This window comes from Sus scrofa, chromosome 14 (assembly GCF_000003025.6).
Source record: "Sus scrofa isolate TJ Tabasco breed Duroc chromosome 14, Sscrofa11.1, whole genome shotgun sequence".
In the NCBI taxonomy this organism is placed as follows: domain Eukaryota; kingdom Metazoa; phylum Chordata; class Mammalia; order Artiodactyla; family Suidae; genus Sus; species Sus scrofa.
In genome coordinates this window covers 58,325,048-58,352,825 of record NC_010456.5, presented here as the reverse complement: position 1 = coordinate 58,352,825, position 27,778 = coordinate 58,325,048, and the positions used below count along the sequence as shown (strand labels likewise).

Genomic DNA, 27,778 nt, shown 5'->3' with positions numbered 1-27,778 from the left:
AAAAGGAAAGGCAACCTTGGGTAAATTACTTGACTTTAGCCTAAGTTTACGGAGCTGTCAAATGGGAATCCCAGACCCCGCCTAGTAAGGGTGCCATTAGGCTTCAAAGAGATGGAAGAAGAGTGCAGAGAGCAGTGTCTGGCACACAGCCTCCATTAATCAATACTAGTAACTTTAAACCAGGTTGGGATTCTGTAAGAAGGCTAAGTGGTACTCGAGAGTGGTTCAGGTCCTAAATGACCCAAAGTAAATTCTCAGACGGCTCAGATGGTTGACATATTAGCATCCAAGTCTACATTCACCTCACGACACCATTCCTTGAGTGGACTCTTTTACACATTTATTAAAAAAGCAAAATGTACGTTCATCTCAAATAGAACAGTTAAAAATGGTAAAGCAATACAAACAACTTGTTACTAGCAGCATCCAGTTGTTAGACGGTCCTGCCCCGCTCATCACTCTGCTCTGGCAAGCTCACTCCTTTTCCGAGCCCGCTGCTACCTACACACCGCCCTCTGTCATAGCGCAGGTGCAGCCAAAGTTTATAAAATTAACAATGGAAGGTTAAATAAGCTTAAATAAGGGTGTTAAATACAAGACACTTCATCAGAGCTTCTGTACAAAGATAAACAAATTTGGCATTGTACAAGGGGCTCCGCTGGCTCACGGCACATGGGAGAGCTCTAGGGATTAGCGGGTTGACTCTGAGCATTAACTCTACAAAAGTGAACTAAGAGTTGAAGTGACTACTCAGTGAGCCATTTACAAGGCATACATATCTTTTTTTTTTTTTTCAATCAGAACACTGTTAATATTCAGGCACCGTTTGCTCCTGCAAATAAATATGTCTCTAAAGGAACTGCATTCGAAAGCGTGTTCAACACATCAGTGCTTTTCCTGTCCCCTGCAAGGAGGGCTTTTCTGACGATTTCCTCTGCCTCTTTCTTATTGCTATGATAATGTGGCTGTGGAAATAAAACTACTGTACATCCAAAAAAATAGAGCACCTTTAACATTAAAGTATACGTCTGATTATTTGTTCTCATGTTTATTTTACAATTCTAAAGCCCAAACTATGGTGAATTGCTTTTAACCTCTCTACTGGGTCACCTGATCTACAGGAGATGAAACACAACCATCTTTCCTCGGGAGGTAAGCCCACGCCAGAGCTCCGTTTCAGAAGAGTCTGAAAGGTCCACGCGGACACCAGAGTTTACATTCATCTTGACACCAGCGTTACATTCATCTTCACGGGCGTGGCTCTCTGCGGTCACACGTGGCTCCCTGTCCTACGGGGGACGTGGTGCTAGACAGAGCGGGGCAGCAGACACGTAGCGACGATGGGCCGGAAGCACAGCGAAAAACCACATGTTGGCGACTGTGAAGGGACTCCAGGCTTCCCTCAGGGCCCCTGGCTGGGTGGCGGCCTGCTTACGGCTTCTTGTCGATGGTGTTGAAGAACCACTCGGTGAACTTGCGCAGCTGGGCTGCAGCCGTCTGGGACTCCTCCTGCAGCCGCAGGTTGTCCTGACGCAGGTGCTGCACCTCGGCCTGCAGCACGGCCTTGTCCTGCTTCTCCTGGCGGGGGGTGGGGTGGGGGAGGTGGGGTGGGGTGGGGGGGGGGGTGGCGTGGAAACAAAGGATCATTGGCAGGCCAGACACAGTCTCTCCTCCTAGTGGCAGTCTGAGACCCTCTACCTTTATTTTTATTTATTTGCTTATTCCTTTTCTTTTCTTTCTTTCTTTTTGCTTTTTAGAGCCGCATATGGAGGTTCCCAGCCTGCGGGCATATGGAGGTTCCCAGGCTAGGGGTTGAATCGGAGCTACAGCTGCCGGCCTACGCCACAGCCACAGCAACGCGGGATCTGAGCCGCATCTGTGACCTACACCACAGCTCACGACAGTATTGGATCCTTAACCCACTGAGCGAGGCCAGGGATTGAACCCACAACCTCAGATTCGTTTCCGCTGAGCCACGGCAGGAGACCCGTGCTTACTTGTTTCTTAAAGGAAGCAGGTATATGATTTCCTCAGAGCTGACTTGCCTGCTCCTGGTTACTGCCAAATACAGCTGGGATGGAGACGAATAACTCAGCATATGCCTTCCTTCCTTCCCTATTCTTTGTTCCCAGGCTTAGGGGTCAAGTGAGGCCAGGGATTGAACTCGAGTCCTCATAGATACTTGTCAGGTTCATTACCGCTGAGCCACAACGGTAGGACACTACTACATTCTTTACTCTCACCGTTATTTCCTTCCCAACTGGATCATTCCCACCAGCATTCATGCCAGCTGTAATTTCTCCCTTCCTCCACCAACAAAGCCTCCCCACAGTACCCCACCCCACATTCATGCTCTGACTTCTGCACTCTATTCCATTTCCCTGGAGCGCCAAGTGGCTACCACCTAGCCTGCTGCTGATCCAACGAGGACCCAGCAAACGTCTTGGGAATGAATCATTTCACGTCTTTGAGGACCCACCATGGACAGTGGGAGGACAGCAGCTTGCTAGGAGGACAGCGGCTTGGGGAGATCAGGCCTCCCTGCTGCAAAGGACTCCTCTTAGCTTGTCTCATAAATAGCTCATACAATTGATAACTCCCGGAGCTGAAAAATGCTCGCCTGTTTTTCTACCTCATTCTGAAGATGGGCCACCCAAGACCTCATCTTCCTCCTGTCAGAGCTACTGGACCTTGTGTCCCCTCCAATGAAAGGCAGTAGCCGTGGACGAGAAGATGGAATTAGACTTCAGGGTCTCTGCTTCCACGTACTGTCGTGTTTTGATCAGGGCAGCTACTCTCCCAAATCTCTTCGTTTTTTATTTCTGGTAGTTAAAAGGGGTTGACTGTGTAAGAGTTCTGAGCACGGACTTGTGAGTCTATTAAGTGTGCAAAAAGCCGGATGTCTATGAAATACTTTGCTCTACCTTCCGAAGGTCTGTCTGCAGCTGTCGAAGAATCAGCTCCAGCTGGTTGACTTTCCCAGTCAAGGTGGACGGAGACTGCACCCTAGGAAGGAGAGAAAGACTTAGAAAGACTCAGGAGACCGAAGTCAAGACACAGCATTCAGGATTTTCACTGGGAATGTTTTCATATAAAAAGTTCTCTCCTGTGCTTGGAGCCCAGCAAGGAAATGAATCAGATTATGTCAGAAGCTAACAGTGAGCACATTGCTGCTTTGGTGGAAAATCCCTCCTGGGTCACTTTTGATTGAAAAGGGGGTTCAGAATCCTTACAAGCATATACCCTGCTGAGAAAGACAAAGGTAGGTGATCTAAACACATGGCGGCAGCTGAGATGAGCCAGAGGAGAATGAAAGTCTGAGAAATAAATATAGACTCAACTTCCCTAATTTGCTTTCTTGGTCAAGTAGCAAGAAGCTTGTTACTGAGATGACCGTGCAAGTTATTGATAACTCCAGTTGACAGAAAAGTGGAATTAAGGATGGATGGCGCTGGAAAAGCACGCACACTCTGTGGGCGATGAGCACGTGGAGAACAGAGGAGAGAGGGGGCTTGCTCTGGACACACCTCAGTGGGAGGCGTGAGGCTGGGTGGAGGCAGGGCTGGGAGAAGCCTGGCCTTGGCAGGTGAGCAGAGCAGCCTCGCACATGGAAGGTGACCAGCCCTGTCCACTGCAGCTGCAGTGATCAGGTGGCAGACACTGGCCTGGGGCTACATGGTCCCACTGGGTCAGGAAGCCTCAGCACAAGGGCTGGGCTATGTGTCTCGTGGAGCAGAGCAGTTATGCTGCCTAGCTCTGCCTGCTCTGGCAGGGCGGGAAGCCAGTCAGCCTCCTCAGTCCCTTCGCTCAAGGGCCAGGCGAAGGCAGGTGAAGAGGTTTCTTGGCTGGCCGGGGGTGAACTGGATCCCGGTTCATGGCTGGCGCACCAGCACAACGGGAGGGAGACGGTCACTTACCCAGTGGCGTCCATGAAATCTTTGCCACTGCCAGGGTCAACGCACAAAGGCAGGTCCTGGGCCCCTTCCAGGTCCTGCCCATGCTGCATATCTGCCAGAGGACAGAAGGATGCCACTCTCTGGTCTGAAAAGGGGAGACACAGAAAGAAGGTTTAGCAGTGGCTGCAAGGCACGATTTCTTTGTGGAAATGACGAGTTACTGCCTAAAATCATCCCCTTCTCCCCCATCAGTTACTGCCCTGTTTTAAACAAAACAAAGAAAAACAAACTCAGGCAAGCTGCTGACAATGAGGAAGCATGCAGATTGGCTGTCCTTCTGGGCTGTATGGCAAATGCACATCACAGCCACAGGGACAATGAGCAGACGCGGGTTTTGCTTGAGCCAATCTGCTTTCTTCTGTTGCATCCCCGGAAACACCAGAGCTGCCGGCTGCATGTGCAACAAGAGCATCAGATGACAACTTGGCTGATGAGCAGAACCACGGGGGGGGGGGGGGCTCTTCTCAAGCTGCCCCCAGTCCCAGAGAGCAGCCTTGAGACACAACAGCCTAACACGTCACCCTGGGCACCCCCAGCCCTCCGTGCTTCCATGACCATGCAGACGTGCAGACAATGACACAGAAAGACAAGGTCACGGAGCATCCAGAGCCCAAGGTTGGCCCTAGACAATCACCTAGATAGGACGCGTGGTGACAGAGCAGCCCCAGTTCTTCATCTGAGTCAAGACCTGAAATAAGATTTAGAATTTACCCATGAACAGTATTATCTCTGCAGGTGAGGGCTTGGATGAGGGGGTCCTATGAAATACAGCTGTGTGTGCGTGTGTGCATATCTGCACGGGTATAAGTGTGTGCACATGCCTGCATGTGTGTATACATGTCTGCGTGTGTGTGCACATGTCTGCACATGTGTACTTGTTGTGCTAAAACAGGACCTGTCCAGAGGGCCAGTGCCACGCAATGCCAGACAATATGCTTAGATCACACTTTTCATGTGTCATGGTCCTGGCTGGACACACTACCATCATGGACAACAAAGATCAGAGGCATGCCACACAGATGCCAACCCAGCAGGAATAGGTGACCATTGAGGGTCTGTGCAAATGACCTGCTCCCTGAATGCAAAGATGGCAGTGGTGAGAGATTAGGTCCATATTCTCCCTAAAACCCTTAAAGGAAGATCTGAGGGTCCCAGTGGTTACAGCAGTGGCAGCAATGACCAGCATGACCACCCACCCCATCACAGGGCCATTTCCGTTCTTGGCATCAGTGACTCACATCCAGTGTGTCTAGAGCTAGGCAAGAAAGGGAACAGAAGATTCTTTGGAATGGCCATCAGAATAGCCAGCTCTGGGTGAGGAACGCTGGCACAAGAATACTGGCCCGGAAGTGCGGAGTGGCATGCACAGAAAGTTCTTCTTTTGAGCAAGGTAGAGGTGAGAACCAGGCACATCTAATCATCACTCTCCCTGACCCTGGCGTCTGCACACATGCGCATCCATAGCTGGTTCCCAGGGATCAGCAGGTGCGATAGTGCTGCAGTAGCTTTTTCTCAGGATTTGATTAATGGCTGGAGAAATTAAACTAGGGTCCATGTCGGGGGTGCTCTGTTCTTAATTCATCCCCCTCTGTCTCCCTCTGGCTGCTGGATGCCTCTCCTAATGAGGCCACCTGCTTGTCTGGTTTAGGGAGGGTCATGCACATTCTGTTCATAAGAGAGGGTGGCGGAGGTGGGGGGGAGCCCTGGAAGGGACTGGGCTGCCGGGCTGTGGGCTCTGTCCATGATGGAGGCACCCAGAGGCCACCCTCCTGGAGCTGAGCTGAGTGCCCTGCTGGATCAATCGCACAGCACTCTCCAGCCAGGCAGCCCTTTCTTCTTACATCATGATATCTCCACACTGTTGACAGGTGTGCAGATGTCCTCAACCAACATTCCCATAAAGCTCGAAGGCATCCTTCCCCACACGCTGTACCTTCTACAAATTGACAGTACACCTTCTGTAATGATACATTCCTGAGAGATTACCACGTTCCCAGTCTGAACAGACTAGTAGGATATTTGCATCGGATGAAATAATTTGCTTTTTTATTTTGTTGTTTATTTATTTATTTATTTTTGTCTTTTGTCCTTTTTTTTAGGGTCGCACCGTGGCATATGGAGGTTCCCAGGCTAGGGGTCTAATCGGAGCTGTTGCTGCCAGCCACAGCCACAGCCACGCCAGATCTGAGCCACGTCTGCGACCTACACCACAGCTCACAGCAATGCCGGATCCTTAACCCACTGAGCGAGGCCAGGGATCGAACCCACAACCTCATGGTTCCTAGTCGGATTCATTTCTGCTGCGCCACGATGGGTATGCCATAATTTGTAATATGAGATAATTCAGGTCCTGCCTGCTTTTAGGAGATGATGAGCAGAGGTGGGGCAGTTGTGGCAGGGCATACGGGCTGGGGGTGAGCAGCTCTGGGGTAGGGTGGGAGGGTTTGGGCTATGACTGTGTCTATGACAACCCTGACACAGGCCTGGGTCAGGGAACACTTCCCACTCAGAAACATCAACAGCAGACACAGTTTTATTCCACCATGAGTTTAACTATTGACCAAAAGGCGTGTCAAAAGCAAATAAAGAGCTCATTTTTCTTACTTTTAAAGAGAGTTCCATTGACTCACCCATATTTTATGCAACCCAGTGACAGTTTCCATCCTTTTTAATATACATGGTGCTATGGTCAAGTCTACATATCTCAATGAAAACGTCTTAGCTTGCTTCATCTATTTTTACCTTAATTGATAAAACATCCACATATTTGAAGAAAGAGAACTTGCTACTGGCAGCCATTCAAACATTCCTTGGGGAGAAGCAAGGTCCTACTGGTCAGGAGGCAAGAAGCCAAAAATAGGGTTTTGCCAGCAACGTAATTTCACAAAGAGGATTTCACTTTGAATCTGAAAAGCCTGGGAGGTTTCAGTGCAAACAGAATGCTACTTGACTAAGTCCAGACACTAAAGGACTTTGTAAAAGAGCTAATCTTAGCAGCAGTTTGCAATGGAAGCTTTTTTCCTCCACAGCTTATTTTTGCAATGATAAATACTCGGTCACCAAGTAATTACTGACATTGAACCAAATGGCGCAGAAAACAAAACTGTAAGAAAAGAGGTGCAGGATATGAACTTCATGTAAATGGTTAGTGTGGCCAAGATCCAACCACCTACACTACATGTTTGTTTTTTTCCTTTCTGTGCTTTCCTGCACAAGCAGAGCTGTCTAAGAGGGGACATGAGGAACAGCTTATACATGATGTAATCCATCCCTTTAAATAATCTTTAAAAACTATTTCCATGTTTCTTATTTTAGTGCATTTATCACTAAACGAGAGGATGAACTGTCCATACGCTTTTTTATCTAGAGCTGAGGGGGCACAGCAGTTGCCTGCTAAGAAACCCCAAGGCTCCAGGCAAACTGCTCAGAGCACAGACAGAGACCTGGGAGTCCAGGCCTTCATCCTGCATCCTGGCCAGGCCAGGATGGGTGCTCTGATCAACTAGTCATGTCTGCTGAAACAGGAGAATAGACCTGTGTCAGATATAAGCCACAAAGGACAAGTAAGGATGGGGCCAGTTTAAATTAAATGTATTTCCACCAACAAAGCTGTTCTAATATGTCCATGTTACAACTACAACTAACAGAAGAGCTGGAGCTCTACAGCTACAAGGAGGAAATCAAAGGTTCTGATTCTGACAATTATGCTTATCAAGACTGCAGGATACGTCTAGGGCAGGGGTGGGATGGGGAGGTTACACCGCATTTAAACATAAAATACCTTGGTTTAGGCCTTTGGCAGCCCACTGATGAACATGGGAAGATAATGGTCTAGAATCTGATTAAGATTCAACTATTGTTGTTGGCCTGAAAGAATTTTCTTACTTTTGAGAGAATTTAAGTCAATTTACTATAGTAAGTAACTGTGCACTTTTCTTTTAAGTAGTTGTCATTTTTCCTATTTTTTTTTTAAACTGTGTCCTTAGGAGTTTTATAGTGTCACATTTTGTTTATTCTGTTTGTCTGCTTGTATCCACACAGTGATCAAATATCAGTAACTTTAACAACCTCAACTTTAAGCTGCAGCTTCAGAACTGAAAAAGTTCTCACCATAAAAATATATGCTTGTACAGCAGAAATTATTATAAGATTGTAAACCAACTATATTTCAATAAAACTTTAAAAATGAAAAAACAAGGAGTTCCCTTTGTGGCTCAGTGGTTAACAAACCCGACTAGGGTCCATTAGGACACAGGTTCCATCCCTGGCCTTGTTCAGTGGGTCAGGGATCTGGTGTTGCCGTGAGCTGTGGTATGGGTTGTGGACAAGGCTCAGATCCTGCATTGCTGTGATTGTGGTGTAGGCTGGCAGCTGTAGATCCAATCTGACCCCTAGCCTGGGAACTTCCATGTGCTGTGGGTGTGGCCCTAAAAAGCAAAAAAAAAAAAAAAAAAAAAAGAAGATAAAAAGCATATATACATACATATGAGACATGTATTTAACATGTCTATATATAACATGTAATATGTGATGGAGCATGATAAGCACACATGGATGTTTATATATATATAAATAAATATCTCTGTATATGCTTATCATGTTCCATTTAAGAAATCAAGGGTGTATGGAACCTAATGAATGTGTAAACTTCCATTCTTTTGGAAAACATACTTAGGTGGAACATTTCATTCCCATAGCGGTGGCGGATAAATGAGTTGATTCTGCATGTGTCAGGGGCACACATGCCCACTTGTCTGCAGGAAGATGGCCATGTTCCCACCTGTGGGAAAGAGCTGAAATCTGGAGGGGAGGAAGGCCTGCATGGAGTGTGGCCTGTTATGCTGTGGGGACACCAGGGGCTTCGTCACCAGTTTATACCATTGCCTTTGATGCCTGTTTTAAGACTACATCATCCATTTGGCCACAATGGCTGGCTTCTGATATTTTGATAAATGAGAACTATGTTAAATTCTAGAACTTTGAAAGAGACTTGGAGTTCCCTGGTGGATCAGTGGGTTAAGGATCCAGTGTTGTCACTGCAGCACCTTGGGTCACTGCTGTGGCATGGGTTTGATCCCTGGCCTGGGAACTTCCCCATGCTACGGGTGTAGCCAAACAGAAAAAAAAAAAGAAAAAATCCTAGAACTTTTAAAGGGACTCCACTTCCCTTCCTCTGCTTCACTGTGTGACCCACAGCCAGCTCTGCTAGTTGGGTTTGCTTGTTCGACTGTATCGGGGCAGGGAGGGGATCCCTGTTATCTGGCCCCTCTATACATTTCTTTATTCTGTATCATAAAGGAAGTGCATAGCACTACAAGGGTGACAAGCAATGGCCTCACTGGGTACCATCAATAAATATGATGTAGGAGTCTTGATGGGCAGAGGAGCAACCAGGACAGGACAATGGGCCAGAACTGACCTGACTGTCACAGGAGAGGGGAGTGGGAGGCGTGGACCCTGGTGAGATGGACACTCTGCACGTGCAGCACCTTCTTTCTCACAGGCCTGGGAAGGAGTTCTCCATTTTCAGACAGTGGTTTTGGGAGTAGAGTTTCCTTATTCTATGAAAAATTAATTCTTAATAACGCTGCAAGGCATTTTTCTATTGGAACCTTTTTTTATGCTTTTGAATCACCATCAGTAAGCAAGTTCTCAGGAATGAGATTTCTGGTCAAAGGGTGGGTACATTTTCTGTCTCTAGTACACATTGTCTGATTGCTTGAACACAAAGATGGATCCTTTTATAATCTTTATGATGAAACCAGCTGTGAATGCTCATCACCTCCCAGAGCCATGACCTTGTTGTTCACACTCAAAAGGTGGGAGCTGGAACCTCATTACTGTTTAAATTTACCTGCGTGGCTGAACATTTTTCAAGTCCTTATTTATCGTGTGGTCCTTCTTTTGGACTCTGCACCATCTGTCTTGACCACGTGTTTATGAGGTATTTGAGACTTTTTGCTGGTCATGTGCCTTCATTCACTTAAGATGCCTTGGTTTTAGCCATCACATTTTTTATACATCTTTCCCATATTCCCCCGTTTCCTTTTTTATTTTAATGTTGTTCTCTTTCAGGTTCATAAAGGATCTATTTAAGTACTTTTTCTGGGCCATGCCCAGGGCATGTGGAATTTCCTAGGACAGGGATCGAATCCGAGCCACAGCAGTGACAACACTGGATCCCCACCTAAGTACTTTCATCTGGTCACATTACACTCTGTATGTTCTCGCACTACTCCATAATTAATGCACTGCCATGCTTCCAAAACACTAATCTTTCTTTCTTTTTTTTTAGAAGTGACTTTTCCAATTCCTAAATCCAAATGGCATATATAAGTTTCTTTCCCATTTAACTCTTAGAGATACTCAAATTTAGGTCTAGGTGCTTTTTTTTTTTTTTCTTAAAAAGGACTCATTTCTATTTTCTGCATCATTATCATTCTTTTAATTATTGTTATTGATTTATAATAAACCTTTTGTTGAACGCTGTTCATCTACTTTCCCAATGGATGCAAATATCCTTTAGATATTTGAACTAAAATGGTAGGAAATCTGCAAATTGACTAAGGAAGGGCTCTCATCTTTCCCATGCACTTTCTATCTATACTGATCCTTACATATATTAGGACTTTTCAGTTATCAAGTGTCCAGTGCTTTCTCTCATTATAATTTAATGATGAATTTATAATTTGATCTTGCTGATGGACCTTTATTACTGCTAATAGGTGTCCTTTATTCCTGCTAAATGGCAGGCACTCTGCAGATGGCGACTGTGTGCCCACGCCACTCCTCATGCCAAGAAGCAGAGCCTACTTCCATCCTGGAATCCAGGCTGGCCTTGGGACTTCCTCTGCTCAATAGAATGAGGTGCATATACTGTTCGGGGTCTTGAAAAACCACATATTGTCTGCTTTTGCTCTCCTGACCCTTTAAACCACATGGAAAGAAGTACAATTACCCTGTGGAGATATAGGTCCAGCCAGACCCCACCTGTCCCAGGTACAGATACATATAAGAGTGGAGTTACTTTTTTTTTTTTTTTTTTTTTTCTTTCTTTTTAGGACCACATCTGTGGCATATGGAAGTTCCCAGGCTAGGAGTCGAATTGGAGCTACAGCTGCTGGCCTACGCCACAGGCACAGCCATAGCCACAGCCACACCAGATCTGGACTGCATCTGCAACCTACACCACAGCTCACAGCATTACCAGATCCTTAGCCCACTGAGTGGGGCCAGGGATCAAACCTGCATCCTCATGGATACTAGTAGGTTTGCTTCTGCTAAGTCACAATAGGAACTCCAAGAGTGATGTTACCTTAATGCTCCCATTCCAGTTGAGCTCCAGCTGAATACAGCTGTATAAGTGACCTCAGCTGAAACCATAAGAAGCAGAATAACCACTCAGCTGAGCCCAGCCAACCCATGGAATCATGAGACACAATAAACCACTGTTGTCCTCAGCCATAAATTCTGGGGTGGTTTGTTATATAGAAATAGATAACTGAAAAAAATTAACAATGCTTTGAAATGAGGCTTATAAAAATATAAAATATAGTTTAAAATATCTGAGCTTTCTTTTATAATCTCTAATAATGCCTTTTGATTTTTTAAATATTTCCTAGATATAGAATCATATGTATAAATATTTCTTTACTTCCAAAATTTATTCCTTTATTCTTTGCATTGCTTGTTTTAATTTTTTATTTTAAAATTTTTATTGAAGGATAGTTGACTTATTATTGCGTTAATTTCTGCTGCACAACAAAGGGATTCAGTTATACATATATATAGTATAGATTCTTTTCAAAAATATTCTTTTCCATTATAGTTTATGACGCATTGCTTGTTTAAGGATTCCAGTACAAAATTAAAGGACATGGTCTCAAAGGATACCCTTGTCTGGTCTCTGGACTTAAGGGATCTACTTAAAAACGTTTTTTTTCAGTAAGTATTATGTAGCTATTTGGAACAAAGCAGACATTCTTTGTTGGGTTTCAAGGTCTCTCTCAAAGCTTAATTTTTTATTAGAAATATGTCTTAAAATTCTGTTACAACATATACCCTTTTTGGGAACTTGACATGACAATTTTTAATTACTTCATCTACTATAATTTATTATAAACAAAAGTTTTCCTTATATGAAACCAGCTAACTTCTTACCAATAAGTATCTTCTAAATTTACTACTGAGTTTCACCTAAGCCTTCTCACATCAATATTGACTAAGGCTTCTTGTAATTTTCTTTTTTGTGTGTGCTATCAGGAAAGAATCCTATTATGCAATAAGGCTGCTATTACATTTCAAGGAAAATGTATATAAGAGCAGCATCATTCCTGGAATTTTTTTTTAATCTGATTTTTTTTTTTTTTTAGGTCCACACCCACAGCATATGGAAGTTCCCAGGCTAGGGGCCTGTAGCCACCGGCCTATGCCAGAGCCACAGCAACTCAGGATCAGAGCCGCGTCTGCAACCTATACCACAGCTCACAGCAATGACGGATCCTTAATCCACTGCGCAAGGCCAGGGATTGAACCTGCAACCTCATGGTTCCTAGTTGGATTCGTTAACCACCATGCCATGATGGGAACTCCCAGTCCTGGAATTTTTGAAAACAATTACCTGTAAACATTAGTTTCAGGTGATACTTGGAATTTGGAGATATTCTTGCATAATTTTTTCAATGCCCTCTACTTACTGTTTCTCATGCTCCTTCTCCCACTTTCTGGCAAGAAATAGCCAATTATTCATTTATTTCCTATATAAGAATAAATCTAATAAATCGGCATTCCTCAACAATTTTTTTACCCTCTTATGTATTTAATAATATTAATCTCTTTTGCCATTTCTAATTTTGCTCATTTGTGCTTTTCATCTTTTGATCAAATTTATATCAGTTTACCAGTATTGTGAGAAAACTGATCATGGATTTTATTTATAAATTGCACTGACATTTCAATTGCCAGATTTTCACAAGAAAATCATTTGATTTCTGCCTTGTCTTTTTTTGTTTTCTCTCACGGCTTGTGTAGAATTTTTTCAAAGTACAGTTTATTAGCTAATTTTCATGCTCCCCCCCTACCCCCGTAAGCAGTACATTTTTGTTTAAGGACCAATCCCGGCTGCAGCCCAAAGACTTTAACAGGCAGCTTCTCTTTCATCTTCACTTACTAAAAAAGAAAAAAATGCTCTTATCTGATTCCTTAATTCTTCCTAGCACAATCATCAGTAGAGTAACATTTAGAATTTTCCGAATGGTGAGAGTGTCTTCATTTGTGTTTCGCTCCTATGTTTCTGGCTTAATTCTCTTTTCACGCCTTGTCACTCAGAAGTGGTGGAAATGCTCCTTCTCTTGCAGGGGACACAGGGAACACCTGTGAATAGGATGCCTGGAGAACCTGCACCCCAACCATACTTGCGCATGACCTTCCGTGGACCCATAGTTTAAACAAATTTAAGCAACCATGATTGAGGCAGATCAGTCTGGTGCCTCTGCTCTCTTCTTGAATAGCAGAGTAAAACTAAATCCTTAAACTCATGGGTCCAGTGTCAATTTTAGCTCTTAGACAAAAGGGAATACGTCACATTCGAGAGTGTGGGACATTAACAAAGCAGACCAGCGGGGAAGGGCACGTCTGTTAGGGATGAAGGCTACTGCTGGATTATACGAGGGTCACGGCACCTCAACCCCATAAGCAGATGCACCCCCCCTTTTTTTTTTCCTGCTTTTTAGGGCTGAACCCAAGGCATAGGATAGGAGGTTCCTGGGCTAGGTAGGGGTCGAATCAGAGCTGCAGCTGCCGGCCTACACCACAGCCACAGCAACACTAGATCTGATCCGCTTCTGCAACCTACACCACAGCTCACGGCGACGCCAGATCCTTAATTCCCTGAGCGGGGCCAGAGATCGAAGCCACATTTTCATGGATACTAGTTGGGTTCTTAACCTGCTAAGCCACAGCGGGAACTCCCAGATGCATTCCATTTTTAAAGCCTGCTCATGCCCAAGTATGGTTGCTGCCTTCTTCCAGAGGAGTCTGAGCTCAATAAGGCGTCTTGAACTGCCTCGATTAGTCTGTAACAATTATGACAGGAATGTTGGCGGGGGGGAGGGTTTGGACCATCTTTTCTTCATGACGTTGAGTTTAGCTCGTAAATGGCTTTGAGAACTGGTACAAAAAAGGTCTAGTCACGGGAGGGGTAACGGGGTCATCTGGGTGAAGATGTTTCCTTTTGAAGAGCTAAGAGGATGGATCACACCCAATCACCACTGTGCCAACCGGAGTCAGAGTGGACCTGATGCTGAGACAAAGATTCTGATTAGCCCAAGGTCTGAGTTGCAAATTCTTGAATTTTCCTGAGCTGTCTATTGTCACCAGGTGATGTGCTACCCTATGGAGTAGTGCCCCACACAACCTCAACTCTGTCCATATTTTCTAAAAAAATGTGTGGACAATTCAGGAAGGTCAGGGAACCAAAGTCGTCTCCCTTGGCAGACAGAATCCCACATTCTTTGGGTTGAACTTGGGTACCGCTGCCCTTGAAGCGCTGGCTGGCTGGGATGTCTCTGCTTTTCTCTCCTTTATCTGCAGGTGCCAACCCCCAGCTCGCCTCCAACTTCAGCTGAGAAAGGCTCTGAGAGCGGAGGGCAGGCCTGGGAGAAGCCTTCCTGGTTCTCTGGCAAAGGTCTTCACTTTCTAGGCGAGCAGGCTGAAGCCCAACCCAAGTGTTCGTCTCAGGAGCCTGCTGTCCAGCCTTCAGGCGGGCACAGAGTGTTCACTCCAGTGACTGGTCCAAAGGCCCGCAGCCCAGCTGCTGGGCTGCGACCACAACCAGAATCCCTGGGTGGACAGTTCCGTCACCGCTGTGTGCGCCATTCTGCCTTTTCAACCTCCCACCCCGACCCAAGCTCCCCGAAAAAGATCTACTTCATAGCAGCAATTTTATTCTGAAGGGGGTGGAAGGGAACTAGGCAAAGATACACACAAGGAGGGAGACTGAGATAAAGTGATACATACTGTTTTAAATTAAAAAAAGGAACACAAAATGCAAAAGGACCTTAGAGGTTAAATACTATGCCGTGAGCAGGGACAGCTCAGGGCTGCACAGGACCCTGTGTATTTCATACCCATGGACACCTTTGCACCAACTCTCCTCATTTGGTTAGCTTGCCGTGCACTTGATAAATAAAGATAAACTTAAAAAGCAGCCTTCCCTTGAGAAACTCATCACGGAATAAGGAGTGACAGAGATGTGAATAATGCAGGATTCAGTGGGGCCAGTACTATGCAAATATTGATGCAGTGGGGGAACAGAGGAGACAGAATAGATGCTTTTACATTCTCCAAGGGCTGTAAGGCAACGGTGTGGGCAGAACATGCCAGAGAAAATGCTGCTCCCCCTGCCTGGGCTGCTCTGGACAGAGGGAGTCTGCGTTCCTGCCCTTTGGTGCAAGTTCCATGGAGTCAGGGTCGGGAGCACGGGAAATAACCAGGCCATGGGCCTGGGGCTTTTAGAGTCCACTCGACCACCTTCTGGTGGACTGCTTACCAAGCGATGGGCCCTCTCATGTTTCCACCCGGAACTAGTACTTTGTCAGGACACTTGCACTCTGTCGATTAAGGGAGCAGGACGCACCCCTGCCTTCTGCAGCAGGTTCTTCTAGACAACCTCCTCCTACTGCTTCTCGGAGCTAAAGGTCCTTGTACCTGAATTAACTTGAGAGGAGCTTTCAACTCACCCCTCCCCCTAAGGTGCTCAGGACCAGAGGCGCAGATACCAGGTGACAAGGACCCTGTCTAGGGGGACAGCAGACCTCCATCCTCTGCAGCAGCCAATTTCAGAGCACGCCTGGTCTCCTGGGGAAAAGAATCTGAATTCCCTTCCTGAAGCATGCATGGCACAGAGGACCGGAACCTACACCTAGAGCAGGTGAGTGGAGAGGGGAGGGCGGCAGTGAACAGCTTCCCCCAGATGCTGCCATCTGGACACACAGGGAATTTTCAAACAGGGGCCCCAGATGGCCTGGCCATCCGTGGGTCCTGCAGCCACCCAGGAGCAGAGGCTGCAGCCGTGGAAGGAGTGTAGCAGCAAATGGCAGAAAATCCTCATCTGGATCATGGGGACCCACATGTGAAGTCCTGAGGGTGCCAGGGGGTGGGGGTGGGGGCAAGCCTCTCCCTTTTTTATGCCTACTTTTATCTGTGGACAAAAGGAGCTTACTACGGAGCAGATTCACCTCCTAATTCATGGAAACATTCACCAGAAACGGTGGAAGGCAGCCAGAGGGCCCCTGAGGTCAGCCAGCTGGACACCATTCCCAAACATGTTAGAAGAGGAAGCCAGAGCCTGGACTAGAACCCCATGCCAGAGCCTGCACGGACCCCAGCCACCAGGCGTCCAAGCCTGCACTTGTCCTGCCAAACCCAGTGGCTTGGGCCTCTGAAGAGAAGTCCCCCATGTCTGATCTCATCACGCTAGGAGGAAAGATACCACCTGTGTCCTGGATGGTCCCCTCTCCATTCCAGGTAGGAACAGAGGTGGAGGACAAGTGACTCTTGCAGGGTCACAGCTGGTGCCTGACTTCTGCCCGGTGCTCCCTCCCATGGCTGGAGGCCCAGGTCTCCCTAAGGAAACGCCCCAAGGTAACCCAAGCCACCCCCTGGTTTTTCTCCTCAAAGATGCGTAGAGCATCTAAACGCCCTCGCCCTGGAGGCTGCGGTTTTTACCTTCAAATGCCCGGGCAGCATCCACGAGGTGGGTCCAATCTAACCCCATGGCAGTGTCTGGGAGGGGCATCAGGCCAGGATCTGCGCACTTGGACTTGTCTGATAGGGACCCATCGGAGAACCAGAACTCATCTAGACAGAAACAAAACCAGTGCAACAGTCAGATGGTAGTGCTGGTACTGGCCAGGCACTTAGAGGGGTCCTGGGGGCTTCTTGTGACAGACCTCCTGCCCCATAAAGGCAGAGACATCCTGCAGCAGTGACCCTACAGACACACGGTAGGGGAGAAGGGGTTCTGGGAAAGAGCCATGGCCTTTGCATGTATAAGAAAAGCGGGGGTGAGGAGTTTCCGTTGTGGCTCAGTGGTAACGAACCAGGCGAGCATCCATGGGGATGTGGGTTCGATCCCAGACCCTGCTCAGTGGGTTAAGAATCTGGCATTGCTGTGGCTGTGGTGTAGGCCAGCAACTGCAGCACTGATTAGACCCCTAGCCTGGGAACTTCCATATACCACAGGCATGGTCCTAACACAAACAAAAAAAAAAAAAAAAAAAAAAAAAAGAGAGAGAGAGGGAAAGAAAGGAAGGAAGGAAGGAAGAAAAGAGGTGAGCTTCCCTTGGGCAGGTGTGTCCTGAGGCTGACCAACCCCAGGACCACAGCCTGCTTCCCTCCGGGTGACCTGCCCTATGTGCTGGGTGGGTCAACTTCTCTCTTCTGATGGTTTAAAAAGCTTCCTGAAAAACACAGTTATCTAAGCTGAGCACTAAGATGCCAGGAATATCAGTTTATTACAAAAATGCAGAAAGATTACCTTTGTTTCTTTAGGAGCAGACAGGAATGAGAGGGAACAGTATTTTTCACCCTAGGCACAAAAACGGTGGTTGGCTCACTCTTTTGACTTTACTGGGACGGCTTGATCGCAGGCTAAACCAGAACCCTCTCCTGCACTGCGTGTTTCCTAGTCTCGCATTGTCTGTGCAAACAGACTTCCGCCTTTCTTCTTCTCTTAATGTCTCATTACAGGGCTCAAATCGTTCATGCCACTAACCGTACTGGTGGCATCTATGGACGAATTTTCAAAAGGCTTCAACTGGACTTTCTCTAACATGCCTTTTCTGAACCTGCCCAGGGTGCAGCATGCAGCTGCTTGCCGACACATCTGACTAATTAGACCAATCAAAATAATGACCACCTGGCTGTGCGAGCCTGCAATGAAGTCAAGGAAAGGATGCAATTAACCAAGGGCACCTGTAATTGGGGGTGGCTGTGAAACGCTGGCATCTGGACTAGGACGTGTGATTCGAGACACGAAACCTCTCTCTCTCCTGGCACCTTCCACACGCAGCTCCTAGCCCGCCTCTGACAGCTGCACCTGTCATACCCCGTTTTTCATACCACCCCATTTAGATGTGGGACCACCACCCTGCCATTTTGAAGGGCACCCAGTAGTGGGTATTTTATCAACACTCTTCCTGCCACCCTCTGTCTCCACATGCTTATCTCCGTTGAACTAACAGCCCTTCCAGAATGTTCTGTGTGTGATGTTCTCTGTCCTTGTCTCCTCCTCTCTTGATGGCCCCTTCTGAACCCAGGAGGCACTGCAGGGCAGAGGCTGGGCTGGCTCCGCCCACATCCTGTCTTCACCCAGAAGCTGAAGGTTCAAACCCCCAGGCAGAAAAGCCAGGAAGCCCAAGGACCTTCAGCCCCTTACCTATCACTTTCTCTTGTCTCTCAAACACTTGGGCTGCTTTGCTCAAAGCAGGTTTTCTGCACCGAGTGTAAAGAAATTATTCAACTGGCTGGGAATGACTTTTGCCAATGATGTCCCTGCAACTGCATTCATCAGGAACAAGGGTACGCCTCACAGTGCTGGGAAGGGAGTCCAGGGCCGGCTGGGAGTAAAGAAATAATACTTCACTGGAGCTTTGGGCATCTGAGAGCCTACAGCAAACCTGAGGCACATTCTATTTGAAGCCCACGTTCTCCCCAGTGCCCCAGACAATGCCCTGGCTGGCTCTAACCGGGGTCAGGCAGAGAGGAGATGACAGAGGACAAAAGGGGACAATGCAGTGAGAAAAGAGTGCTGGGCTTAAGTCCCGTGTCCCCTGCTCGTGTCCCTCCCACAGCTGTGGACTCAAAGAGCATATTCTCCAAATACCCAATGGGGTGCCGATAAGGGAAACAGACCATCTCGGGTTAAAGATGAGAGCTCTGACTGTGTGCAGCACAAATCTGAAGCTTGGGGGCTGGGAGCTCAGCCTGAGTGAGGCAGCGGGAGGGTGGGTCCAGCGACCCACACAGCTCAGTGGGCACTCTTGCTCACCACCCGGCACTCAACGCATGTGAGACCACGCACCAGGCAGCACTGAGGACTCTGGGAAGGTGTCAGGGTGTAAGTGTCACTGGCAGAGGCAAGTGCAGGACATGCTTTTCAGCCCTCCAACTTTCATGGAGAACCAGGAGGCTAGAGGCAGGAACGTGGTGGGTCATACTCCTTCTTTAATAGAAACGATGACCCCACTTCCCCTAGTGTCAATGGGACTTCTGTGTTTATTTGATGCTCTGGAATTGGCAAAGATGATGAGTAGCCTGGAGAAGATTCCCTTCCTGAAGAGTCTATCTGGGAGTTCCTATTGTGGCTCCATGGTAACAAACTGACTCGTATCCATGAGGATGTGGGTTCGATCCCTGGCCTCACTCAGTGGGTTAAGGATCCGGCATTGCCATGAGCTGTGGTGTAGGTCACAAACACAGCTTGGATCCGGTGTGGCTGTGGCCAGCAGCTGTAGCTCCAATTCACCCTAGCCTGGGAAGAGCCTTCCATATGCCGTGGGTGCGACCCCAAAAGGACAAAAAACGAAAAAAAAAAAAAAGAGTCTATGTGGAGTATATCCACACAACTGTCCCTGGTGTGCTGGTTAAATGCCTGCTGTATGCCTGGTGGTGAGGCAAAGCCGTGGGTCAACCAGACGAAGCCCATCCTCTCATGAAGCTTAGAAGGGACACAGAAAGAGAGAGGAAACAAATAAATGAGAACACATAAGCAGACACAGGTCTTTCAAAAATAAAACCAGGAGACGTGGCCCAGGAGCCTGATGGCATCTTTGGGGAAGGCCTGGCTGGGGAGGTGACTCTTGCCAGGACACAACGAGAAGCAGCTGCTTGAGGAAGAGAGCAGTTCCGGGAGAAAAGCTGTGAGTGATCATGGAGTGAAGCCCAAAGGCATCGTCTTTCAGTGAAACAGGGGAGCCTCATGTCAAGGACTGTCACCTTCAATGGACTAAGGCACGTCCGTTCCTGTCTGGATTACCAAAAGGAAAAGCTCCCCTGGCCTCTGCCCCCGCCCATGCTTGGAAAATCATATAACTGGGGGACAAAAAAATGACCTTTTTTGGGGGGGGGGATTTGAGACTCCAAATCACCAAAAATCCTTTACAACACTTTAAACTGACATTAGGCATCACTGCTTCTATTGCCCAGGTGACGTTCACTCAGCATCTGAAAGCATCTGTTCAAGGTGCTACCAGGTATCGTCTCTGAAGAGAGGGATAAATAGCCAGCACGACACAGGCTCTGCCCTTGAAGAGCCATCAAGGGGCAGATGCACTCTGTTGCTGCTGGTCTGGGGTCTGGGGAAGGCACCTGCAGGGAGCCAGCCCCTGTGCTTGGTGCAACCACGGCAGCTGTAACCAAGATGTTTCCCAAACTTTCCAGATGGGGAAGAAAAGGCATGATGGCCTTAGGGAGCAAAGCCTGGTACATCAAGGCCAGTTCTCTGAAGCCAGAACCCAGGCTCCTCCTCTGGCCAATCTCGGAAGGAAAGTGACTCATGGCTTCTTAAGGGCAGCTAATGTCCAGACACGGCCACCTGGGCTCCCTGCTCTCTGGCCTGGACATCGATCCTGTGGCTTCTTGTTTGTTTATCTGGACCCTGAAATCACAGGGACCATCTTGATTGAGTCTGACTTTACTGCTGTTGTTATAAACGCCCAGGAGCCTTCATGACAGCACTTCCTGGTGGTCAGATAGATGAGGTTTCACAATCACTCTCCAGAAACCAACAGAGGTTTACTAGAGGGAGACTGGGAGCATCAGAAAAAAAAAGAGAGATGCGTCATGCTGAGACGGAGGGCACCCTGCCTCTGATGGTCATGGCCACGGCTGTGATGCCAATAGATCAAGGGCGACGCTTCTGCTGACCAGCAGCTCGGGTCACCTGAGCCACATGTCACTCAGATGCTAGGGGTCTGTGGCATCCTGCATGTGTACCAAATCTACAGGAAAATGCTAGTTTCTTTTATTCTAAACTTCCTGCACCCCTTTTAAACTCCAAGGGGCATCTTTTGGAAGGGTGTAGGTCATACCTATAGGATTTGGGAACAGGTATAAGCCAATACTCTGTTTTCATCTTTCAAAACTTAAGAACTCTGGAGTTCCCATCAATGGCTCAGTGGTTAACGAATCCGACTAGGAACCATGAGGTTGCGGGTTCGATTCCTGGCCTTGCTCAGTGTGTTAAGGATCCGGCGTTGCCGTGAGCTGTGGTGTAGGTTGCAGACTCGGCTCAGATCTGGTGTTGCTGTGGCTGTAGCGTAGGCCGGTGGCTACAGCTCCGATTAGACCCCTAGTCTGGGAACCTCCATATGCCGAGGGAGCAACCCTAGAAATGGCAAAAAGACAAAAACAAACAAAAACTTAAGAACTCTCATTAGTCCATCCATATAGGAAGACCTCCATCACTTCTTGGAGTTTGGATCAGGAATTCTTAAGCATTCTGTAAACTTGCCACATGGCCCTAGCAGCTCCTGTTTTTATACCTCCAGGTTGAAGACATAATAATATATCACATTGAGGGGCTCCCTCCTGTAAGGAGATATGGATCATGACACGGGTCACACACAAAATGTATTTGTTAAGTATCATTTGTCTTCCAAGGCTGGATTAAGCTCCTGATCACAGAAGAAGAGAAATTCTGAGACAGGTTCAGGTTTGAGTCTAAACCTGTCTGAACGAGGAGTCGCCACAGTGGTACAGCAGGTTAAGAATCTGACTACAGTGGCTTGGGGCACCAAGGAGGCATGGGTTCGATCCTGGGCCCCGTTCAGTGGGTTAAAGGATCCAGCCTTGCAGCTACAGCTCAGATTTAATCCGTAGCCCAGGAATTTCCATATGCTGAGTGTGGCCATAAAGATAAATAAATAAATGAAATAAAACTGAAGGAGAAGGCTGGGGCTGTGATCATCTCATGGAGGAAGATAGGGTGTGGTCATGAGGTCTCTTGACATCCACTGTGAAAAGATGGACTCGCCAACCTTGCCCGCGCTGTCCTTGCTCCAAATGAGGACCAAGATCCGAGCGAGTATCTACAAGTGGAAGGTCGGGTGCTCCCTAGGAACAGGTGGTTTCTACATGCTCTTGCTGCACCTACCCAGCCACTGAATCATCCAGGGCTACAGGCGCTCGCACAACTGACCTCCATTCCAAGTTCTGGCATGAAGCTAGGTCCCTGAGAAACTAAGAGAAACACCTAGGCGACCTCACAGAGTCCCCATGTCTCGCTCACAGGCACCTGCTGGGCACATGTCAACTCTCTGGCTTGTTCCGATGTCGGACTGTCGAACTGCCAGGAGAGTCAGCTTTTTCACAGGGGTTCTGCTGAGCAACCAGAAACCACAGAACGCAAAGGATGATGGTAACTAATAAGCACATAGCTGAATGTGGGAGTCGGAGGTCCCACAGTCGAGCGTCCGCCCAAGGACAGCCTGATGCTTGGAGCCGACCCCCGTGCTGGGCAGGGTGAAGGGAATCAGGAGTTCTGGGGGAGGCACATTCATTCAAATCACCTCCACATCCTATTTACATCTTGTCATTTTATCCATCAAACCTAGAGAGCTTTTTTTCTGAGCAGGTTGTGGAGTTTAGAGATTAGAGGAGTCACACGGCCAAATAAGGAGGTTTCATCAGAGAATAGCAAACAGCAAGGGCCACTCTTATTGCTTTTCCTTGAGAAGCGAACAATGAAGGCACGCGAGGCGGGTCTGAACTTGGAGAGTGAATAGCGAGCGTATCCTGCCTATTTCCACCGCGCCTTTCTGCTTTGAACACACTTAAAAAGGATATAGCCCTTCAGCAGGTAAATGGAGAAATAAATTGGTCTATCCAGACAATAGAACATTAGTCAGCACTTAAAAAAAAAAAGAGGTATCAAGCCATGGAAAGATATGGAGGACACTGAATGCATTTTACTAAGTGAATTACTAAAGAAGTTGATGTGCAAAGCTACAGACCATAGCATTCCAACTATAGGATGTTCTGGAAAAGACAAAACTGTGGAGAGAGTAAAAGGACCAGTGATGACCAGGGGTTAGGGAGCGAGAGGGATGAACAGTTGGAGCACAGAAGACTTTTAGGAAAATGAAAATATTCTGTATAATACCACAATGGGAGTTCCATGTCATTATGCATCTGTCCAAACTCAAAACTCACAGAATGTACAACACTGGGAGTGACGCCTAATGTCAAGCCTGGACTCTAGGTGATGATGACATGTCAATGGACACTAACAGATGCACTACTGTGGGGAGGGGAGAGTGTGCATGTGTGCGGACAGGGTGTGTATGTGGGAAATCTGTGTGCCTTCTGCTCAGTTTTGCTGTGAACCTAAAGCTGCTCGAGGTAAATAATGGTTATTAATAAAAATAGTGGGGGGTTCCTGCTGTGCCGTAGCGGAAATGAATCTGACTATTATCCACGAGGTTTCGGGTTGGGTCCCTGGCCTCGCTCAGTAAGTTAAGAATCCGGTGTTGCTGTGAGCTGTGGTGTAGTTTGCAGATGCGGCTTGGACCCTGCATTGCTGTGGCTGTGGCAGAGGCTGGTGGCTACAGCTCTGATTTGACCCCTAGCCTTGGAACCTCCATATGTCACAAGTGCAGCCCTAAAAAAAAAAAAAAAAAAAAAAGGAAAGAAAGAAAAATAGTGAAGCCAAAATAAAAAAGGATATACAGCTGGCCCGTAAACAATGTGGAGGTTGGTGCATGGACCTCCTGTGCAGTTGAAAATCTGCGTATAATTTTACAACTGGCCTTTGTATCTGAAATGCCACATTTCCTGACTCGACCAACTGTGGGTCGTGTAGTTCTGTGGTATTTACACTGGAAAAAGTCTTCAGGAAAGTGGATCCATGAAGTTCTAACCTGTGTTGTTCAAGCTGTAGGTCTTTCACAGGGAACCAAGTGAACGTAAGAAGGGAAGTACTGTTCTCCATAGTGGCTGTACCAGTTTACATTCCCACCAGCAGTGCAGTGCAGGAGGGAGATACCTTAGAAATCTATACATAGAACTTCCATATGACCCTGCAATCCCACTCTTGGGCATCTATCCGGACAAAGCTCTACTTAAAAGAGACACATGCACCCGCATGTTCATTGCAGCCCTATTCACAATAGCCAGGACATGGAAACAATCCAAATGTCCATCGACAGATGATTGGATTCGAAAGATGTGGTATATATACACAATGGAATACTACTCAGCCATAAAAAAGGATGACATAATGCCATTTGCAGCAACATGGATGGAACTAGAGAATCTCATACTGAGTGAAATGAGCCAGAAAGACAAAGACAAATACCATATGATATCACTTATAACTGGAATCTAATATCCAGCACAAATGAACATCTCCTCAGAAGAGAAAATCATGGACTTGGAGAAGAGACTTGTGGTTGCCTGATGGGAGGGGGAGGGAGTGGGAGGGATCGGGAGCTTGGGCTTATCAGACACAACCTAGAATAGATTTATAAGGAGATCCTGCTGAATAGCATTGAGAACTATGTCTAGATACTCATGTCGCAACAGAAGAAAGGGTGGGGAAAAAACTGTAACTGCAATGTATACATCTAAGGATGACCTGACCCCCTTGCTGTACAGTGGGAAAATAATAATAAAAAAAAAAAAAAGAAGGGAAGTACTGCCTTTAACACATAAGCCGTAGATGTCACAATCACACCTCATTTTAAATGAAATACATAACAAGAGTTTTATTGGTTTTAGGAAAGCTTTCTTTTTTTGTCTTTTTAGGGTTGCACCTGTGGCACATGGAGGTTCCCAGGCTAGGGATCTAATAGGAGCTGTAGCCACCAGCCTATACCACAGTCACCACAACGCCAGATCTGAGCCAAGTCTGTGACCTACACCACAGCTCACGGCAAAGCTGGATCCTTAACCCACTGAGCGAGGCCAGGGATTGAACCTGCAAGCTCACGGTTCCTAGTCGGATTTGTTTCTGCTGAGCCACGACAGGAACTCTAAGAAAGCTTTTTAAGTAGCCATTAAAATTATCTATTTACAAAAAAGGACAAACACTTGGAGAAATACTCGGGTATTAGACTATGTCTGTCTGAACTTTCATACCTTTACCAAGAGGGAATATAAGGGTTTTGCCAATCCAGGCAAATGGACTTTTCATAATGGGCAGGATATTCTGTTACTTAAGGAAATAGATTAAGAATTTTATGAGGCTAGGTTCATTTCCAATTATGTTAAACATCAGAAAGATTATTAGAACTTTTATTTCATTTGGCCTGGGACTTACATGTGTATTATGAAGTTCAAATTGGTTCTAAAGATAATGCTTTCTATGATGAAATTAAAAAAAAAAAACCTGACGATGAATATATTTCTGATTAAATCCTTATTATTCCCATACAATAGAAATTAACTATGAAGAAAGGAAATAAAGCTAACTAATTTTAAAAAAAATCACCCTTTAACACTGACTTGTTAATAAGGAACTAATATGATGTAAAAATGAAGGGTTTTAGGATTTGAAGGAAAATCATCTAGAAATTATCCAGTCAATTCATGGCCAGTAAATTGGGGTGAATAGGATACAGAGACTCTAAGTGACAACCTAAGGACATCATGCTGCTGTGGGAAGAGCCAGGTCTGGGGCTCAGGTGTTCTGACAGCCACCCACCACCCTCTCCATCATCAGCTCTTGAAGGTCAAGAAGAAAGAGACACAAAAATTTAAAAAACCAACCTTCCTCCTTAGATGCTGCCCACTGGAAAAATCTACCCCTGTGCTACAGTTTTCTCTTCATAAAATCAGGTTTAATAGACGCTGTTTCTTTATGGATGTATACCCGAGCTAAGGTATAATGGTCACTATTTTACTCAATCAAGATGTTTACTATGGGTTTTTCAATTTTCTGCCAAGTTGGTAGTGGTGCTTAACTTTAAAAATGTCCTCCTGGGGGCCTTTATCACATTTAAAAATTAGAAAAAAAAAAAAAAAAAAGAAACATCACCCAATGATGTGAAGTTTGAAACAGAACCAAGACCCCCCCACCCAGGCCCCCATAGGAGACCCTCTGCCGAGCCCGTGAGGTAGGTGGCCCACCCTGGCACTTACTGCGCAGGCTCCCCAGGCTGGGTGCCGGCTGGGTGCGGGGGGGCAGCGTGCTGTGGTAGGGCGGGGTGGTGCTGAACAGGATGTCGTTGGGCAGTGCCTGGTCCAGGATGGAGCTTCGGGAGCTGCCAAAGGAAGACCCCCTCCGATGGCTGCAGATGCTCTCGTCCGAGAGGGTGCGGTACAGCGAGCGCCGTGGGGACAGATTCCCATAGAAGGAAAACTAGGAGTTCACACAGGGGAGAGGGGAGAGACATGTCAGAAAGCCGAGCACGGGGACTCACTGAGTAACTTGGGGCGAGGGGTGGGGGTGCCACACCACCATGGGAGCATCTCTGAGTGGTCTCTGAGCGGTTCCCCCAGTGGGCAGAGCCTCAGCTCAGGGAGGCTACACCAGGCACGTGGGTCACCCAGGCAAATGCACAAGTGCTTCCTGCAGTTATTGGATTTGGATGTTTGCCTCCTTTGACATTCTGTGAAATATTACCGTAAATTAGACATGCACAGCTTTATTAATTCTGAAATGTTAAATGGAACCTCCATAACCTTGGAACTGTGGCAGCTTCTGAAAATACGTCAGGTTTCCATCTCAGGCAATAGTTATTCAAAACCACACCTAGTGCTGGCTTGACTTTAATTGGAAATGACTACATTTTCATATTAGGCAATTTCTGTACCAGTCAACTACATGCAAGGTTCAATCTCATCTGGATAAGAAGAGTAATATTCATTCTTGAGCCCTGCAGTTAAGCCCCACCAAGGGTGTTATTGGTCCAGTAAAATCTTATTGTGCTTTACAGTCTCACTCGCAAAAGTCTATTACAGTTGTTGAAAATGGAGTTATAATAATCAATCATAACCAGATTTACAGAAAGCACTAAAGTCATTGTGCATTAAATAGCAGATAGGGAGGAAAATTCTTTTTTTTTTTTTTTTTTTCAGGGCCTCAACTGTGGCATATGGAAGTCCCATGTTAGGGGCTGAATCAGAGCTGTAGCTGCCAGCCTACACCACAGGCACAGAAACACCAGATCAGAGCCGCATCTGTGACCTAAACCATGGCTCGTGGCAACCCTGGATCCTTAACGCATGGAGTGAGGCCAGGCATTGAAACCATATCCTCTTGGGTACTAGCTGAGTTCGTTACGGCTGAGCCACGGCAGGACCTCCCGAAACTTCTTACTAAAGAAGCAAGTAGTCAAAAACTCAAGAAAAATGAAATCAAATCTGAATTTCCTTCTCCTTCTTCTATATTCTGAACCACATTCCTTTTATATAAATAATAGTAACAGCCAGAATGTTTGCATCAAGCTAATATAGAAATGGCTATTTACGTTTGAGAGTGCAGCCAGAAGGCTAAAAATATTTCTATTGTATATGTTCCCTCCATTCTGTCAAGTCTGTCCAGCTGATGAATGGGAACCAGAGTGTGTGTGAACTACCAAGTTTACACTACGAAAAGAGGTGATTTGTCTTCGAAGGAAAAAAACACCTGTCAAGGAAAAAGTTCATTCCTATGAAAAGGAAAGCTATTTGTGCTTTTGTTAACAACAGTCTACACTGCAGCTTATACAGTGTTATATATGGGATTTGATACAATTTTTTTTTGTTAAAGCTTCACTCTGACTGAATTCTTCTGGGATTCCCTCTTCACACACGGCCAGCGGGCTCATCAGAACATGATT

General features: G+C 46.6%; 1 protein-coding gene across 12 annotated transcripts in view; it reads right to left on the bottom strand.

The window, feature by feature from the left end:
* The window catches only part of SIPA1L2 (signal induced proliferation associated 1 like 2), a 235,602-nt gene continuing 208,142 nt past the window's right edge, over positions 319 to 27,778 (bottom strand). For 9 of the 12 annotated variants that reach the window (XM_021073824.1, XM_021073823.1, XM_021073825.1 and 6 more), the window contains 6 exons: positions 26,097 to 26,316; positions 16,683 to 16,814; positions 4,591 to 4,644; positions 3,918 to 4,041; positions 2,925 to 3,006; positions 319 to 1,578 (listed from right to left, as the gene is read on the bottom strand). In XM_021073824.1, the coding sequence (XP_020929483.1) occupies positions 1,432 to 1,578; positions 2,925 to 3,006; positions 3,918 to 4,041; positions 4,591 to 4,644; positions 16,683 to 16,814; positions 26,097 to 26,316 (759 nt within the window). In that variant the 3' untranslated portion in view covers positions 319 to 1,431. The remainder of the gene's footprint in view (positions 1,579 to 2,924; positions 3,007 to 3,917; positions 4,042 to 4,590; positions 4,645 to 16,682; positions 16,815 to 26,096; positions 26,317 to 27,778) is intronic. The other 3 variants (XM_013983223.2, XM_021073829.1, XM_021073830.1) reach the window with 2 other exon arrangements.